General features: G+C 44.2%; 1 protein-coding gene across 1 annotated transcript in view; it reads left to right on the top strand.

The window, feature by feature from the left end:
• LOC115107659 (transcription regulator protein BACH2-like) overlaps positions 1 to 18,236 on the top strand; it is a 107,521-nt gene that overhangs the window by 56,035 nt on the left and 33,250 nt on the right. The window contains exon 2 of the mRNA XM_029631152.2: positions 12,351 to 12,605. Within this exon, the coding sequence (XP_029487012.1) occupies positions 12,363 to 12,605 (243 nt within the window). The 5' untranslated portion in view covers positions 12,351 to 12,362. The remainder of the gene's footprint in view (positions 1 to 12,350; positions 12,606 to 18,236) is intronic.

Below are 18,236 nucleotides of genomic sequence, written 5' to 3'. Positions count from 1 at the left end.
CGGAAGGACCTTGTGAAGATGCTGGAGGAAACAGGTACAAAAGTATCTATTATCCACAGTAAAAAACTAGTCCTATATCGACAAAACCTGAAAGACCGCAAAGCAAGGAGGAAGCCACTGCTCATGGGGGCAAAGATTATACTTTTTGGAGAAATGTCCTCTGGTCTGATGAAACAAAAATAGAACTGTTTGGCCATAATGACCATAGTTATGATTGGAGGAAAAGGGGGGAGGCTTGCAAGCCGAAGAACACCATCCCAACCGTGAAACACAGGGATGGCAGCATCATGTTGTGGGGGTGCTTTGCTGCAGGAGGGACTGATTTGATTTGATTTGATTTGGACTGGTGCACTTCACAAAATAGATGGCATCATGAGAAGGAAAATTATGTGGATATATTGAAGCAACATCTCAAGACATCAGTCAGGAAGATAAAGCTTAGAGAGTAACACTGTGTACCTGTCACGCCCTAACCTTAGAGAGCCTTTTTATGTCTCATTTTGGTTTGGTCAGGGTGTGATTTGGGGTGGGTATTCTATGTTCTTTAGTTCTATTATTTGTATTTCTATGTTTTTGCCGGGTAGGGTTCTCAATCAGGGACAGCTGTCTATCGTTGTCTCTGATTGAGAACCATACTTAGGTAGCCCTTTTTCCCACCTGTCTTTGTGGGAAGTTAACTTTGTTTGTGGCACATAGCCCTTTAGCTTCACAGTTGTTTTGGTTTGTTTATTGTTTTTGTCGGCGTCATATAAATAAAGGAATATGTACGCCTACCACGCTGCACCTTGGTCCTCTTCTTTCAACGGCCGTGACAGTATCACACCTGCCCTAACCAGGTCTGAGTTACACTGTAGGTCACACCTACCATAACCAGGTCTGAGTTACACTGTAGGCCACACCTGTCCTAACCAGGTCTGAGTAACACTGTAGGTCACACCTACCATAACATTTACATCACATTTACATTACATTTAAGTCATTTAGGTCAGTTACACTGTGCTCTTAACCAGGTCTGAGTTACACTGTAGGCTTTCTAACCACCTTATGACATCCAGTGGAACAGTCACACTTTACAATAGTGCATCTAGGTCTTTAACCACTGAGGGAGAAGGATTACTTTATCCTATCCTAGGTATTCCTGAAAGAGGTAGGGTTTCAGGTGTCTCCGGAAGGTGGTGATTGACTCCTACCATAACCAGGTCTGAGTTACACTGTAGGTCACACCTACCATAACCAGGTCTGAGTAACACTGTAGGTCACACCTACCATAACCAGGTCTGAGTTACACTGTGTACCACACCTACCATAACCAGGTCTGAGTTACACTGTAGGTCACACCTACCATAACCAGGTCTGAGTTACACTGTAGGCCACACCTGTCCTAACCAGGTCTGAGTAACACTGTAGGTCACACCTACCATAACCAGGTCTGAGTTACACTGTAGGTCACACCTGTCCTAACCAGGTCTGAGTTACACTGTGTACCACACCTACCATAACCAGGTCTGAGTTACACTGTAGGCCACACCTGTCCTAACCAGGTCTGAGTAACACTGTAGGTCACACCTACCATAACCAGGTCTGAGTTACACTGTAGGTCACACCTGTCCTAACCAGGTCTGAGTTACACTGTGTACCACACCTACCATAACCAGGTCTGAGTTACACTGTAGGCTACACCTGTCCTAACCAGGTCTGAGTAACACTGTAGGTCACACCTACCATAACCAGGTCTGAGTTACACTGTAGGTCACACCTGTCCTAACCAGGTCTGAGTTACACTGTGTACCACACCTACCATAACCAGGTCTGAGTTACACTGTGTACCACACCTACCATAACCAGGTCTGAGTTACACTGTAGGCTACACCTGTCCTAACCAGGTCTGAGTAACACTGTAGGTCACACCTACCATAACCAGGTCTGAGTTACACTGTGTACCACACCTACCATAACCAGGTCTGAGTTACACTGTAGGCCACACCTGTCCTAACCAGGTCTGAGTAACACTGTAGGTCACACCTACCATAACCAGGTCTGAGTTACACTGTAGGCCACACCTGTCCTAACCAGGTCTGAGTAACACTGTAGGTCACACCTACCATAACAAGGTCTGAGTTACACTGTGTACCACACCTACCATAACCAGGTCTGAGTTACACTGTAGTCCACACCTGCCCTAACCAGGTCTGAGTTACACTGTGTACCACACCTACCATAACCAGGTCTGAGTTACACTGTAGGTCACACCTACCATAACCAGGTCTGAGTTACACTGTAGGTCACACCTACCATAACCAGGTCTGAGTTACACTGTGTACCACACCTACCATAACCAGGTCTGAGTTACACTGTGTACCAGTCCACACCTGTCCTAACCAGGTCTGAGTAACACTGTAGGTCACACCTACCATAACCAGGTCTGAGTAACACTGTAGGTCACACCTGTCCTAACCAGGTCTGAGTTACACTGTGTACCACACCTACCATAACCAGGTCTGAGTAACACTGTAGGTCACACCTACCATAACCAGGTCTGAGTTACACTGTAGTCCACACCTGTCCTAACCAGGTCTGAGATACACTGTGTACCACACCTACCATAACCAGGTCTGAGTTACACTGTAGGTCACACCTACCATAACCAGGTCTGAGTAACACTGTAGGCCACACCTGTCCTAACCAGGTCTGAGTAACACTGTAGGTCACACCTACCATAACCAGGTCTGAGTAATACTGTAGGCCACACCTGTCCTAACCAGGTCTGAGTAACACTGTAGGTCACACCTACCATAACCAGGTCTGAGTAACATTGTAGGCCATACCTGTCCTAACCAGGTTTGAGTAACACTGTAGGTCACACCTACCATAACCAGGTCTGAGTAACACTGTAGGCCACACCTGTCCTAACCAGGTCTGAGTAACATTGTAGGTCACACCTACCATAACCAGGTCTGAGTAACACTGTAGGCCACACCTGTCCTAACCAGGTCTGAGTAACACTGTAGGTTACACCTACCATAACCAGGTCTGAGTAACATTGTAGGTCACACCTACCATAACCAGGTCTGAGTAACACTGTAGGTCACACCTACCATAACCAGGTCTGAGTAACACTGTGTACCACACCTACCATAACCAGGTCTGAGTTACACTGTAGGCTACACCTGTCCTAACCAGGTCTGAGTTACACTGTAGGCCACACCTACCATAACCAGGTCTGAGTAACACTGTAGGTCACACCTACCATAACCAGGTCTGAGTAACACTGTGTACCACACCTACCATAACCAGGTCTGAGTAACACTCTAGGTCACACCTACCATAACCAGGTCTGAGTAACACTGTAGGTCACACCTACCATAACCAGGTCTGAGTAACACTGTGTACCACACCTACCATAACCAGTTCTGAGTAACACTGTAGGTCACACCTACCATAACCAGTTCTGAGTAACACTGTAGGCCACACCTACCATAACCATGTCTGAGTAACACTGTGTACCACACCTACCATAACCAGGTCTGAGTTACACTGTAGGTCACACCTACCATAACCAGGTCTGAGTTACACTGTAGGTCACACCTACCATAACCAGGTCTGAGTTACACTGTAGTCAACACCTGTCCTAACCAGGTCTGAGTAACACTGTAGGTCACACCTACCATAACCAGGTCTGAGTAACACTGTAGGTCACACCTACCATAACCAGGTCTGAGTTACACTGTGTACCACACCTACCATAACCAGGTCTGAGTAACACTGTAGGTCACACCTACCATAACCAGGTCTGAGTTACACTGTAGTCCACACCTGTCCTAACCAGGTCTGAGATACACTGTGTACCACACCTAACATAACCAGGTCTGAGTTACACTGTAGGTCACACCTACCATAACCAGGTCTGAGTAACACTGTAGGCCACACCTGTCCTAACCAGGTCTGAGTAACACTGTAGGTCACACCTACCATAACCAGGTCTGAGTAATACTGTAGGCCACACCTGTCCTAACCAGGTCTGAGTAACACTGTAGGTCACACCTACCATAACCAGGTCTGAGTAACATTGTAGGCCATACCTGTCCTAACCAGGTTTGAGTAACACTGTAGGTCACACCTACCATAACCAGGTCTGAGTAACACTGTAGGCCACACCTGTCCTGTCACACCTACCATAACCAGGTCTGAGTAACATTGTAGGTCACACCTACCATAACCAGGTCTGAGTAACACTGTACGCCACACCTGTCCTAACCAGGTCTGAGTAACACTGTAGGTTACACCTACCATAACCAGGTCTGAGTAACATTGTAGGTCACACCTACCATAACCAGGTCTGAGTAACACTGTAGGTCACACCTACCATAACCAGGTCTGAGTAACACTGTGTACCACACCTACCATAACCAGGTCTGAGTTACACTGTAGGCTACACCTGTCCTAACCAGGTCTGAGTTACACTGTAGGCCACACCTACCATAACCAGGTCTGAGTAACACTGTAGGTCACACCTACCATAACCAGGTCTGAGTAACACTGTGTACCACACCTACCATAACCAGGTCTGAGTAACACTCTAGGTCACACCTACCATAACCAGGTCTGAGTAACACTGTAGGTCACACCTACCATAACCAGGTCTGAGTAACACTGTGTACCACACCTACCATAACCAGTTCTGAGTAACACTGTAGGTCACACCTACCATAACCAGTTCTGAGTAACACTGTAGGCCACACCTGCCTTAAACAGGAAAACAGGATCTACTCGTTTCAGGCTCTCATCCATTGAAAAGCAACGTTACATTTTCATGTGTGAACATGGCACACTCCCGGCATCTAACTGAACCCCTTACATTAATATTTAAAGTGCTGGCAGCCTACTGGTCGAAAGATAATCATTTGCTGTTTTTGCTCTTGCTTGGGATCGAGGCGTAGTTACATAATATTGATCTCTATCCGGGTGAAAAGGCTCTGGGTACATTTGTTGATTGAGTTGGGCTTTAATGAACACCGGCATAGCCTGACTTGTCTCTGTGTCTGTCTGACACCTCTGCAACCCTCTGTAACCCAGAGTTAAATACAGCTATACATTGTCTTCTCATAGCCACCCCTTCTTTACCAGTGGCGGTCGATTCCATTTAAGATGAGGGAGGACGCTTATTTTTCTTATGAGCATTTCCTTTTTTTTATTTCAGCATATTGGATGACTGCCCTTTATATTCCATTCTCCCAGTTCAATGGACCAGCGATATGTTTAGGCTACTACATGATACTTTAATTTTCCCTATACCCATCATGAGGTTTGCTACAACCTAGTCTATGAATTAATGTATACAACGTCGGTGCACACAGGTCGAGAGCTAAATTTGAGGTGACAGACACATACAAATAGACAGTGACACATTCAATACAGCTTTGCACACTCTTGCCTGCATCTAACTGATCTAGGTGTAATCATCAGTCCAGCAGTTGCAAACATGAGTTTCTATTGGACAAATTAGGTATGTTTATTCCTGCTTTGTTCTGTTTGCTTCCGTTTAAGAAACGTTTTTCAACGGAATCGGCAGAATGTATACACCCCTGATCACGCGTAAACACAGTTCACTTTCATAGCAGCCACATTGTATTCCTTCTAACATCTATGCGCTCCTCCTTTCACATTTTCCCTTGGCTTGTGGACTTCAATGCACAACACATCAGCTGTCTGCGACCAGGTGAAAAAAACTTTCCAAGCCAAACCATATCATAACCGCTAACCGCTACACATAGCCTACATTGTTGTCATCATATTAGATAAAGTAACATCATAGTCAACATAGCTAACAGAACTAACGTGTTAGTAAACCCACTCAAATCATGCAGTACAGTGTACAGTCAGTAAGCAGTTTAGCAGTTTTACAGGCATGTTCCGGTGGCAATAGATTAGTCAAACTAAAAGCTTACCTTGACTTGGAAGAGTTCCAGTGTTGGATAGTCATACTGTAGCCAGCTAGCTAACATAGCATCTGTTTGAGCCAGTTGTTTGAGTAGGCTAAAGTAGATAGCTGCATTTGCTAGCTAAGTAAGTGAAACTGGAAAAAAATGATGAAATATAGTTATCTCCCTCTCTCTTGCTTCTCCTTAATTTTTGAAGAACATTAATTTGTTCAAAACAGTTCAACTATTGTCTTTCTCTCTCTTTGAGTCAACTACTCACCACATTGTATGCACTGCAGTGCTAGCTAGCTGTAGATTTCAGTACTAGATTCATTGGTCCTCTGATAGTGTAGAAAACACGTCAGTTCATGCTGCAAGAGCTCTGACAGGTTGGAGTACATCCTCCAGAAGTTGGCATAATTACTGTTTAAGTCTTTGGAAGGGGATGAGAACCATGAACCTCCTAGGTTTTGTATTGAAGCCAATGTACCAAGAGGAGGACAGAAGCTAGCTGTCCTCCGTCTACACCATGGTGCTACCCTACAGAGTGCTGTTGAGGCTACTGTAGACCGTCATTGGAAAACAGTGTGTTTTAATCAATTATTTGGTTACATTAATATATTTAGTATAGTTTCATCTAAAAAGGATATATATTTTTAATGTTTCACTATTTAAAAAAAATTATATTCACTGAGGAGGATGGTCCTCCCATTCCTCCTCTGAGGAGCCCCCACTGTTCAATACATACACTACATGACCAAAAGACACTTGGTCGTCGAACGTCTTATTCCAAAATCATGGGCATTAATGTTGGTCCCACCTTTGCTGCTATAACAGCCTCCACTCTTCTGGGAAGGCTTTCCACTAGATGTTGGAATGTTGCTGCGGGGACTTGCTTCCGTTCAGCCACAAGAACATTAGTGAGGTCGGGCACTGATGTTGGGCGATTAGGCCCGGCTCGCAGTCGGTGCTCCAATTGATCCGAAAGGTGTTCGATGGGGTTGAGGTCAGGGCTCTGTGCAGGCCAGTCAAGTTCTACCACAACGATCTCAACATGTTGTGACCTCTATTACTTAATGCATCATAGATTCAGTGTAAAGTTTCTTGTGTAAATGATCCTACAATATAATTTCACGAGTAAAAAATTATATTAATATTGCCGACTATCAATGACACCTATGTGCTCACTTAAACTACTGTCTGTTATTTAATATCTAATCAAATGTATTTATAAAGCCCTTTTTACATCAGCAGATGTCATTCATGTGCTTACACAGAAACATTGCCTAAAAACCCAAATAGCAAGCAGATGAAGCCCAATATACCTTTGTATTATTGATTTCTATATTAGGGAAACACATCTGTACAGATGCTGTCACCAACTTAACAGCTCTCTGCCCAGCCCTCTCAGGTGTCTGTCTGCCTGCGCCTCTCAGTGATTTGGTTCCATTAATCTACTACAATTAACTTACCTAAAGCCCCACACCAAAACCCTTAACAGGCTGAGGAAATAATGACCTTGATGGCCAAGAGAACACGGACTACATGGATTACTACGTCGTCGTTTTCATTCCAATACATGACTTGAAACAGTTGAACAATTACACACGGAGCCCTCCAGGTGGTTGAATAAGCAGAATTCTCTAATGTCCTGTGGGAGGGAGAGATCTGCATGAAGAGAAGCATGCAGGAGCCTGAGACCATTGAGATGAGGATGGGAATAGTCATCTGGGTTGACTTTCATGTTGAAGTGAGTGGAGGGCTCTGCTCCCTCATTTTAGAGAAAGTACAAAGATGAATGTAGGCATTTATAGGAACATACAGCAGGCAATGGGGCCCACACATGTTTGTCTTTCCGTCTGTTTGTCTGTCAGTCATAGGATGGGTGATGTTTATGGTATATTGGCAGGGGTTATCTATTTTATATTATATATTATAATTGTTTTCAATTAGTAGTTTTATCACCTTTAAAGCCATGTTTGACATTGACTGCCTTAGCTGCTTGTTTGACATTACCTCCCCAAGCACATTTGTTATCGCTAGCTACTTAATTTGGTAATTTACAATTAAAGTCACGCTCATCCTCGGAGTAGTTACAGACATCTGGCATCAGGCCTCCTGTCCTACTGGTACACACTACACAGTAACGCAATGTTCTCTCCCATTACTCGTAGTCTTGCTAGTATTCAATACATACTGCTCAGGTGACTTGGTGTGCGTCCCAAATGGCACCCTATGCGCCCTGGTCAAAAGTGGTCAAAAGTAGTGTACTATTAAGGGAATAGGGTGCCATTTGGGCCACAATCCTAATAGTATTACAGCAGCAGACATGGCTTGTTTACTTCCAGCAAATGCCATCATAGAGAGAGAGAGTGATTCAGATTTTCTGATTAGAAACTATGTTAGAATTAAAGTCATACACATCCTCAGAGTAGTTACAGGCATCTGGCATGAGAACAGTCTCTAATTTTCCATTGTGTTGTCTGTTAAGATACCTCACATCATCCTGTACTCTGTGAAAATGGCTGTAGAGAGAAAGGCGTGTATGTCTGAGGAGAAGTGCTTTGTCATGGCATCCAGGGTGTACATGTGGGAAGGGGGTTTGGTCCCTGGTAGATTATGCCCTGTTTCTGAGTCATGTGACCTTTCTGCTGTCATGAGTGTGGCGCGTTTGGCTTTGTTTTGTTCCGCACTGAGAGAGAGGGAGAGGGAGAGGGAAAGGGAGAGAGAGAGAGAGAGAGAGAGAAACCAGGTGCTGTTGGTAAGGAGCCCCTTATTTCTCCCCTCTGCTCCCCCTTCTCTTCACGTCAATCCCCTCTCTGCACATGCCTCAGAGAGAGGAGAGGACACGTCACAGAGCCCATCATGATGCTCTTACTCCCCCTCTCCTCCAGGGCCCCCTAAGCCGAAACGCATCATAATGCCATGTTGTAGGTGACTGAAACCATCCACTGTTTTGTCTGCGTGTGTGCATGAGTAACCCCACTGACCCCATTAACCCCACTGAGCCTGTGAGAGGGGAGGTGACTGGGTTTTACTGGCTAGGCTATAACCTTTCAGCTGGTGGTCTACTATACATAGTGACTAAGCAGCAGTGAGTGAAGGAGTCAGTCAGTTGAATGGAAAGGCTTTTACAGTCAAGGTGCAGACGGTCCACATACAAACCACGAGTCCATTCATACAGTGCATGCAGGTGACAGCTAACTGCAATCCTAAAGGCCTCTGCAGTGAATGTATTGCCAGTGGCTGGTGGATGGTGACTGTATGGGTCTTTGATGGTAGTAGTTCCTTTGTTTACTGTACAGTATAGACACATTGTATTAGCACATTGAACTCAAATAAGCTGTGTGTGTGTGTGTGTGTGTGTGTGTGTGTGTGCGTGCGTGCGTGCGTGCGTGCGTGCATGTCTTTGTTTATATACTGTATAATATTACAACCATGATGTGTAAAGAGCTGAGAACTGACTCCTCTCCAGCCACATTAGTGTTAATCAGTGTTGGTGCTTCAGGAGAATAGAGCTGTGGCTAGGCCGAGAGTCAGCTCTGTTGATGGGTTTGTCGGAAATGTATCACCACACTACTGCGCTTTTGATCTGTACAGGAGTGTTAGTCACAAAGCAGGTTAGCTGCATCAGTTAGTGAAAAGAGCTGCGGTAGAAACAAAATGAACTTTGAAAAAAAAAAAAAGAGCTTTGCATCCCTCAGCAATTCTAATCAGAACGCGACCATAACCAGCTATTTTGTGGTGCGTGTGTGTGTGTGTGTGTGTGTATCGTCCCTGTATTTTCCCTTCCCCGCTGCAAAACAGACTTCTGAAATGGAAGCAAGGCGAACGCACATTCCAGGGTTAGAAATAGCATGTTTGGATTGTTATGAACCTTGCAACCACATCTGGAGACATTATTCTTGGAAGACAGGTCATTATCCTGCCAAGCCAACTGAGAAATGAATGGTGGAAATAAAAAAACTCAACAATAATTGGGACCGACCACTCAGACAACCACTGTAAATGTCTGGACAGTGGTTACAAACTGCCCCCCGCATGGCCTCACCAGCCCTATCATACCACAGCAAAACATATGAGGGCCTGCAATGATGGCTGGTATAGTAACAGCAGTGGGATCAAATTAGGTTTGTTTTTAAACCTGGAGAGGTAAGGGCCAGAACTCTCTCCCTCATGTAGTTGATGACTACATAGTTTGCACTGTAGTTATTGAGGTGTATTTTCCGGCCACTCCACTTCCATTTACAAGACAGGAGTTTCCATTTTCAACAGAGACATTTCCGTTTGCAGGGGGGGAGAAGCCTCCATTCTCACCAGTAGTGTCGTCGTCCACTGAGGCGAGGCGGTGTGTTAGAGCTATTTTACTGATGTTATATTCGGCTTTCTGAGTGAGAGCCAGGACTGCTCCAAATGTGGCACAGTGTCTGACAGTCAAGGAAAGCATGGCCTGGCCGGTCACTCCTTTTAATGTGACTGATCACCACATGTACACAAAGTTATCTGTGTTCTACGTGTAGAACCAGGAATGAAGTAGGGGTTGACAAGTAAGCAAACCCAGGCATAAAAGAGAGTCAGTTATAGAGTGCCTCCGTATGATTAATCTGCAGAAGGATAACTGAAACATAGTTGAATTCCTATCTATCGCCAGTGGTTGAGCAGAGGGGAAAATTGGCCTGACACTGACTTCGTATGAAATGTGCTGCCGGTTCCCAGAACAGAGCTTCTTATGTGTGTTTTGAAGGAACTATGGAGTCATGCAGCTCTGATTTACTAAGAACAGCAAGCCCTGCGGATGTGAAAACTCATTATGTGATGGAAACAAGTCCGGCAGGCTCTATCTGTGTTTATTACTTGGTTTCTATAGCAATATGATCATTAACAATATTCTTCAGCGGAATCACCTTTAAAGGGATACTTCAGGATTTTGGCAATGAAGCCCCTTATCTACTTCCCCAAAGTCAGATCAACTCGTGGAAACTTTTTATGTCTCTGCCTGCAGTTCGAAAGAAGTTGCTAACTAGCATTAGCGTTATTTCTGACTTTATTGTAACACACATGCTAGTAGATAACATAGAATGCCAGTCATTGCGCTAACACTAGTTAGCATTAGCTCGCAAAACTTCCTCTAACTTCCGTCCTACAGGATACAGACACATAGAAATGGTATCCATGAGTTCATCTGACTCCGGGGAAGTAGATAAAGGGCTTCATTGCCAAAATCGCAAAGTATACCTTTAAGAGTCACTTACTCAATAAAGGCAGAACATTGGTACAAACATGTGTTGTTGTCGTAGTGTTGTAAAGCAGTGTTTCCCAACCCTGGTCCTCCAGTGCCCCCAACAGTACAAGGGTTTATTGTAGCCCTTGACAAACACACATCATGCAACTCATTGAGGGCTTGATGATTAGTTAACACGTTGAATCAGATGTGCTTGTCTAGGGTTACAATAAAAATGTGTTTTGTTGGGGGTACTGGAGGACCAGGGTTGGGAAACACTGTTGTGAAGGATCCTTTTTTGCAGAGAGAACCAGTCCTTTTAATTCTCCCTGCACTGTGTGTATGTGGAGCACTGATAAGATGAAATGCTTTTAAATATACATTATGCTTTTCTTCCTTTAGTACAGCCTAAGTGACTGTGGGTGGAAGCGCTTGACTGCAAGGACCAAAGCCAAATATCAGGTTTCTGAGGGATTAAAGCAACATACACAACTGTATAGACACTGTTTTCCTTTACACAGTTTGTACCAGTGCTGGCGAGGAGGCTCGAGACGAGTTTGTATGACTGGTGTTCATTCTTCTCCTGTTTGAGAGTCTTATTATTCTGTGCTGAGTGACACTCATATAGTCCCTCCTGACCTTCTTGAATTAGGAGTCTGAGGACCTTCTTCTCTGTCTGTCTCTGTGAAAGGATGACACCTTTTAGACAGGGAGTGTGTGTTCTGTTGTGCTACTGTATCAGTGTCCGTGTGCATAGGGTATGCAAACTGTTTTTTGTTTGTGTTATGATGTGTGTGGGGGGGGGGGGGGGGGGGCTGTGTGGGCTGTGTACAGGAACATGAGTCTATGTGGAGGTGTGTGTATATGGGAGGATGTGTGTTATTGCTTGTGTGTTTGCATGCAAGGGTGTGTATGAGTGGGAATGTGTTAGGTACTTGCGGTTTGAGAGTGTGTATATTTCCTGGTTATAAGGGTGTTTGAGAGAGTAAAGCTGAGCTGAGCTGAGGCGGTCTGATCTGGTCATGGTGTATGTATTCAATCATGGGGCTGACTGTGTTTGGGGCTGGTGAAGTAGGCTGGGCCGTGGGAGATGAGGAGAGGCCCGCTGATGTCAGCCCTGCGGTATGCACTAGCTCACCAACAGGGCCCGCCACATTAATCTGAAAGCTGACCCCCACCCCCCTTCCACCCTGTTGTGCTTCTATTTCCAGGGCGTGAGCGGAATGTCCGTGGATGAGAAGCCTGAAGCCCCCATGTACGTGTATGAGTCGACGGTTCATTGTACCAATATACTCCTGTGCCTGAACGACCAGCGGAAGCAGGATATCCTGTGCGATGTGACTGTCCTGGTGGAGGGAAAGGAGTTCCGTGGCCACCGGGCCGTGCTGGCCGCCTGCTCAGAATACTTCTTGCAGGCTCTGGTGGTACAGGTCGAGAATGACTTGGTCCTCAGCCTACCTGAGGAGGTATGTATCTACTGTATAACAACGGTGCTTAACCCCTATAACACCTACTGTATAACACATAGTATTAAGAACAACATCTTAGTTTCCACACCTGGTCAAACACACAGTCAAACATTCACTCCAATCTGGTTCCTTTGATGTGTTTCATCGTCAGCCTGTTTTTATCACTATTCACCTCATAACTTCTCAGTCCAATATTAACTCTCTCTTTGCCATGGATGGTGTTTAGATGAATGGTGTCAGGGAGGATATGAGACATCCTAACAGTGTTTTAATTTAATCTGTGAGGTCTTATAACTGACGAGGAGAGAGGGAGATGTGCTACTGTAGCGACGGTGCTAGTGAGACCATGTAGAACCATGATTACCAATTATCACCTCTCCCTCCACTCTCAGCTCTCATCAGCTCCTCAGCTCTCTGTAGCAGGTAGCACTTAACTCTGTGACTGACGCAATCTCCCTCACACAGCCAACACTTTTCTTCCCCTTCCCAGCACTCCTGTCATTCCAGCCTCACCCTTTCAGAACCCCCCAACCCTCACCACCCATAGATGTGTCATAGTGATAATAATTCTCCACTGACATATTGATGTCACACACTCACACATCACATACACACACTTGTCCCGCAAAACTGGGGCACAAACCACATGTGAAGGAGCTGTGTGGTCCAGAGCTGTGTGGGGCTGGAGCTAGCATGCATTAATAATGTAATGCCTGTCCAAAGACTTTGATAGCTAGAAAATAAGTCACTATCACTCCATCTCTGTGGAAATCTCCCCTGAAAGATCCATTTGTTCCTGTCTTATGTAAAATTAGCATTGTGTGTTGAGTGAGTTACTATGGGTTATTCCTGGGAATGGCTCTGTGACTATTCTCGGTTAAACCAGAACTAAAGTCTTGAGTAATTGGTCAGATGCTCGATTAAGTTCTGGGTCCATATGTGTATAAAGAAGAGATAGAACACAGATCGGAAACAGAATAAAGAGCTCCATCCTCCCTCTTTGCAAGTTATAGGAAAGTCTATGGGCCAAATGATCCCTCCCCTTTCGAAATTCTAAAGACGCTTAAACCTGTGAAATTGTGATTTGTACAATTTACCGGAACTAATGCTGCTCGGTATCTTACCCATCTTGTTGTATCATGACAGATCTACGGCACCATTTATGTTTACGTAGTCTGTCCATGAGAGATTACTCTGTGACACACCAAAGCAGGATCCCTTTCATTCACTCTTTCTGCATTATGCATAATGCATGAGAGGTTGTGTGTTTCAGGTGTGGAAAGTGTCATGTTTCAGAAAAAGCCCGTTTCTTTAAAATAACTGTCCTGTGTTTCCAGATTTCTATGAAATGTGACCTATAATTCATTATAGAATGAGTTAAATCGTTTTCCTTCCAACTTTTTTTATTACGTATCTTAAAAAGCAGCTTTTCTGTGTTGGAATGGTGTGGGCATTCCCCAACTAGAGAATGGTGTGGGCATTCCCCAACTAGAGAATGGTGTGGGCATTCCCCAACTAGAGAATGGTGTGGGCATTCCCCAACTAGAGAATGGTGTGGACATTCCCCAACTAGAGAATGGTGTGGGCATTCCCCAACTAGAGAATGGTGTGGACATTCCCCAACTAGAGAATGGTGTGGGCATTCCCCAACTAGAGAATGGTGTGGACATTCCCCAACTAGAGAATGGTGTGGGCATTCCCCAACTAGAGAATGGTGTGGGCATTCCCCAACTAGAGAATGGTGTGGGCATTCCCCAACTAGAGAATGGTGTGGACATTCCCCAACTAGAGAATGGTGTTTGCATTCCCCAACTAGAGAATGGTGTGGACATTCCCCAACTAGAGAATGGTGTGGGCATTCCCCAACTAGAGAATGGTGTGGGCATTCCCCAACTAGAGAATGGTGTGGGCATTCCCCAACTAGAGAATGGTGTGGGCATTCCCCAACTAGAGAATGGTGTGGACATTCCCCAACTAGAGAATGGTGTGGACATTCCCCAACTATAGAATGGTGTGGGCATTCCCCAACTAGAGAATGTTGTGGGCATTCCCCAACTAGAGAATGGTGTGGACATTCCCCAACTAGAGAATGGTGTGGGCATTCCCCAACTAGAGAATGGTGTGGGCATTCCCCAACTAGAGAATGGTGTGGACATTCCCCAACTAGAGAATGGTGTGGGCATTCCACAACTAGAGAATGGTGTGGACAAACAACATTATTTGGATATTTGTGTTAACAGAATATGACATTTTAACATTGTTGTCCCTAAATAAACATTATATTGAGTAAGTAGGGAAATATATTAGATTTACTGTATAAAGTGGGTTGTAAAGTGGTTATTAAATAGCTCTGTCTAAGAGACAGGTTGATGATGATGATGATGAGTCTGTCCTTTGGTGGGATGATATCTGTGTCCCAAATGGCACCCTATTTCCTTTATAGTGCACTACTTTTGACCAGGACCCATAGGGCTCTAGTCAAAAGCAAGGGTTGGAACCAACATTTTTTCCAATCGTTTCGTTCTGAACAGAAGCGCTATTTTTGTTGTTGTTCCGTTCCACTGTTCTGGCCAGAAAAATACAGTTCTGAACCAGTTGAAACACCAAAAATATTGCTCCTTTCTGTTCCTTTTTTAACCTGTGAAATCAGCGTTTTTATACATTTAACTAATTAAATTACTTCACCAATCATTGTGGATAGAGCAAACGAGCTAGTTGTTTACATGCATGATGGAAAGACAAGTGTAGCTTATGGTGCAAGATGTGACTGAAATTTTGCTGGTGGGGAGAGAGTGAGAGAGGGTTGAGGAGGAGGCTTGAAGTGCTGTGCATCTTGTTATGACATGCATTATCTGAATTAGGTCCACAGAATTATACCTAGGAGGAGTGGCTTCTATGGAGGAACTTTGAATGTCCTTTCAGCTAGCTATCTATGAAAAGCTTATGTGCAGAACAGCAACAGAATTAGAAACACGTCATACCTTTTTGTAGTTAATAAATCCAATGTGAAACGTGATAACTAAGCCTATAGTATCCTTAACTAGCATAGAATTTTTTTTGATCCATTCTTCTCTAGCTAATTACAAATCTCTCCCTAGCTTCTGAATCATGATTGTAATATCAGTACACTAGCCTATGGGAATGTCCGTACAGTAGCCTATGGGTATGTCAGGACAGTAGCCTATGGGAATATCAGGACGGTAGCCTATGGGAATGTCAGTAATGTCAGTACAGTAGCCTATGGTTATGTCAGGACAGTAGCCTATGGGAATGTCAGTACAGTAGCCTATGGTAATGTCAGGACGGTAGCCTATGGGAGTGTCAGTAATGTCAGTACAGTAGCCTATGTTTATGTCAAGACGGTAGCCTATGGTAATGTCAGGACAGTAGCCTATGGTAATGTCAAGATGGTAGCCTATGGTAATGTCAGGACGGTAGCCTATGATAATGTCAGTACAGTTGCCTATGGGAATGTCAAGACGTTAGCCTATGGTAATGTCAGTACAGTAGCCTATGGTAATGTCAGTAATGTCCGTACAGTAGCCTATGGTTATGTCAAGACGGTAGCCTATGGTAATGTCAGGACGGTAGCCTATGGGAATGTCAGTAATGTCAGTACAGTAGCCTATGGTTATGTCAAGACGGTAGCCTATGGTAATGTCAGGACAGTAGCCTATGGTAATGTCAAGATGGTAGCCTATGGTAATGTCAGGACGGTAGCCTATGATAATGTCAGTATAGTTGCCTATGGGAATGTCAAGACGGTAGCCTATGGTAATGTCAGTACAGTAGCCTATGGTAATGTCAGGACAGTAGCCTATGGTAATGTCAGTACAGTAGCCTATGGTAATGTCAGGACAGTAGCCTATGGTAATGTCAGTACAGTAGCCTATGGTAATGTCAGGACAGTAGCCTATGGTAATGTCAGGACAGTAGCATATGGTAATGTCAGGACAGTAGCCTATGGTAAAATAGCATATGCTTGTTCCAAAACACTGGCAAATGACTTTTAGCTTGCAGGCAGACACTGGAATACATGAAAAATGCTTTGTAGGCATGTTGTCACGTTTTTTTTTCTCGAAAAAATAACAGTTCTGTTCCAAAATACTATGAATGACTTTTATTCCCGGTTCCATGAAAAATGTTGTTATTTTCCTGTTTTTGGGCTCTGTTGCCTAAACCGGGCCCAACCCCTGGTCAAAGTAGTGCACTATATATGTAATAGGGTGCCATTTGGGACACCACCACTATTTCTCTGTCCTGACTAAACATAATGGAGGGAAGGTAATTTCATTGATATCATCTCTCAAGATTTAATGTCTTTATTGTACAGTAAGGTGACTCACAGATGCTGACACATTTTTGCCCTATTCAAGGATTTTTCTTTATTTGTACTATTTTATACATTGTAGATAGTGAAGACATCAAAACTATGAAATAACACAAATGGAATCATGTAGAAGTGTGAAACAAATCCAAATATATTTTATATTTGAGATTCTTCAAAGTAGCCACCCTTTGCCTTAATGACAGCTTTGCACACTCTTGGCATTCTTTCAACCAACTTCATGAGGAATGCTTTTCCAACCGTCTTGAAGGAGTTCCCACATATGCTGAGCACTTGTTGGCTGCTTTTCCTTCACTCTGTGGTCCAACTCATCCCAAACCATCTCAATTTGGTTGAGGTCGGGTGATTGTGGAGGCCAGGACATCTGATGCAGCACTCCATCACTCTCCTTCTTGGTCAAATAGCCCTTACACAGCCTGGAGGTGTGTTGGGTCATTGTCCTGTTGAAAAACAAATGATAGTCCCACTAAGAGCAAACCAGATGGGAGAGCGTATCGCTGCAGAATGCTTTGGTAGCCATTCTGGTTAAGTGTGCCTTGAATTCTAAATAAATCAGACAGTGTCACCAGCAAAGCACCCCCACACCATCACACCTCCTCATCCGTGCTTCATGGTGAGAACCACACATGCAGAGATCATCCTTTCACCTACTCTGTGTCTCACAAAGACACAGCGGTTGGAACCAAAAACCTCAGATTTCCACCTGTCTGATGTCCATTGCTCGTGTTTCTTGGCCCAAGCAAGTCTCTTCTTCTCATTGGTGTCTTTTAGTAGTTGTTTCTTTGCAGCAATTTGACCATGAAGGCCTGATTCACACAGTCTCCTCCGAACAGTTGATGTTGAGATGTGTCTGTTACTTGAAGTCTGTGAAGCATTTATTTGGGCTGAAATCTGAGGCTGGTAACTCTAATGAACTTATCCTCTGCAGCAGAAGTAACTCCGGGTCTTCCTTTCCTGTGGCGGTCCTCATGAGAGCCAGTTTCATCATAGCGCTTGATGGTTTTTGCGACTGCAACTGAAGATACTTTCAAAGTTCTTGAATTGTTCCGGATTGACTGACCTTCAAGTCTTAAAGTAATGATGGACTGTCGTTTCTCTTTGCTTATTTGAGCTGTACTTGCCATAATATGGACTTGGTATATACCAAATAGGGCTATCTTATGTATAACACCCCTACCTTGTCACATCACAACTGATTGGCTCAAATGCATTAAATCAAATGCATTAACAAGCAAAGGAATATCCGCAAATTAACTTTTAACAAGGCAAACCTGTTAATT

The sequence above is a fragment of the Oncorhynchus nerka genome, linkage group LG24 (assembly GCF_034236695.1).
Source record: "Oncorhynchus nerka isolate Pitt River linkage group LG24, Oner_Uvic_2.0, whole genome shotgun sequence".
Classification (NCBI taxonomy): domain Eukaryota; kingdom Metazoa; phylum Chordata; class Actinopteri; order Salmoniformes; family Salmonidae; genus Oncorhynchus; species Oncorhynchus nerka.
Note: the sequence above shows the minus strand (reverse complement) of the source record. Positions and strands in the feature narration are given on the sequence as shown.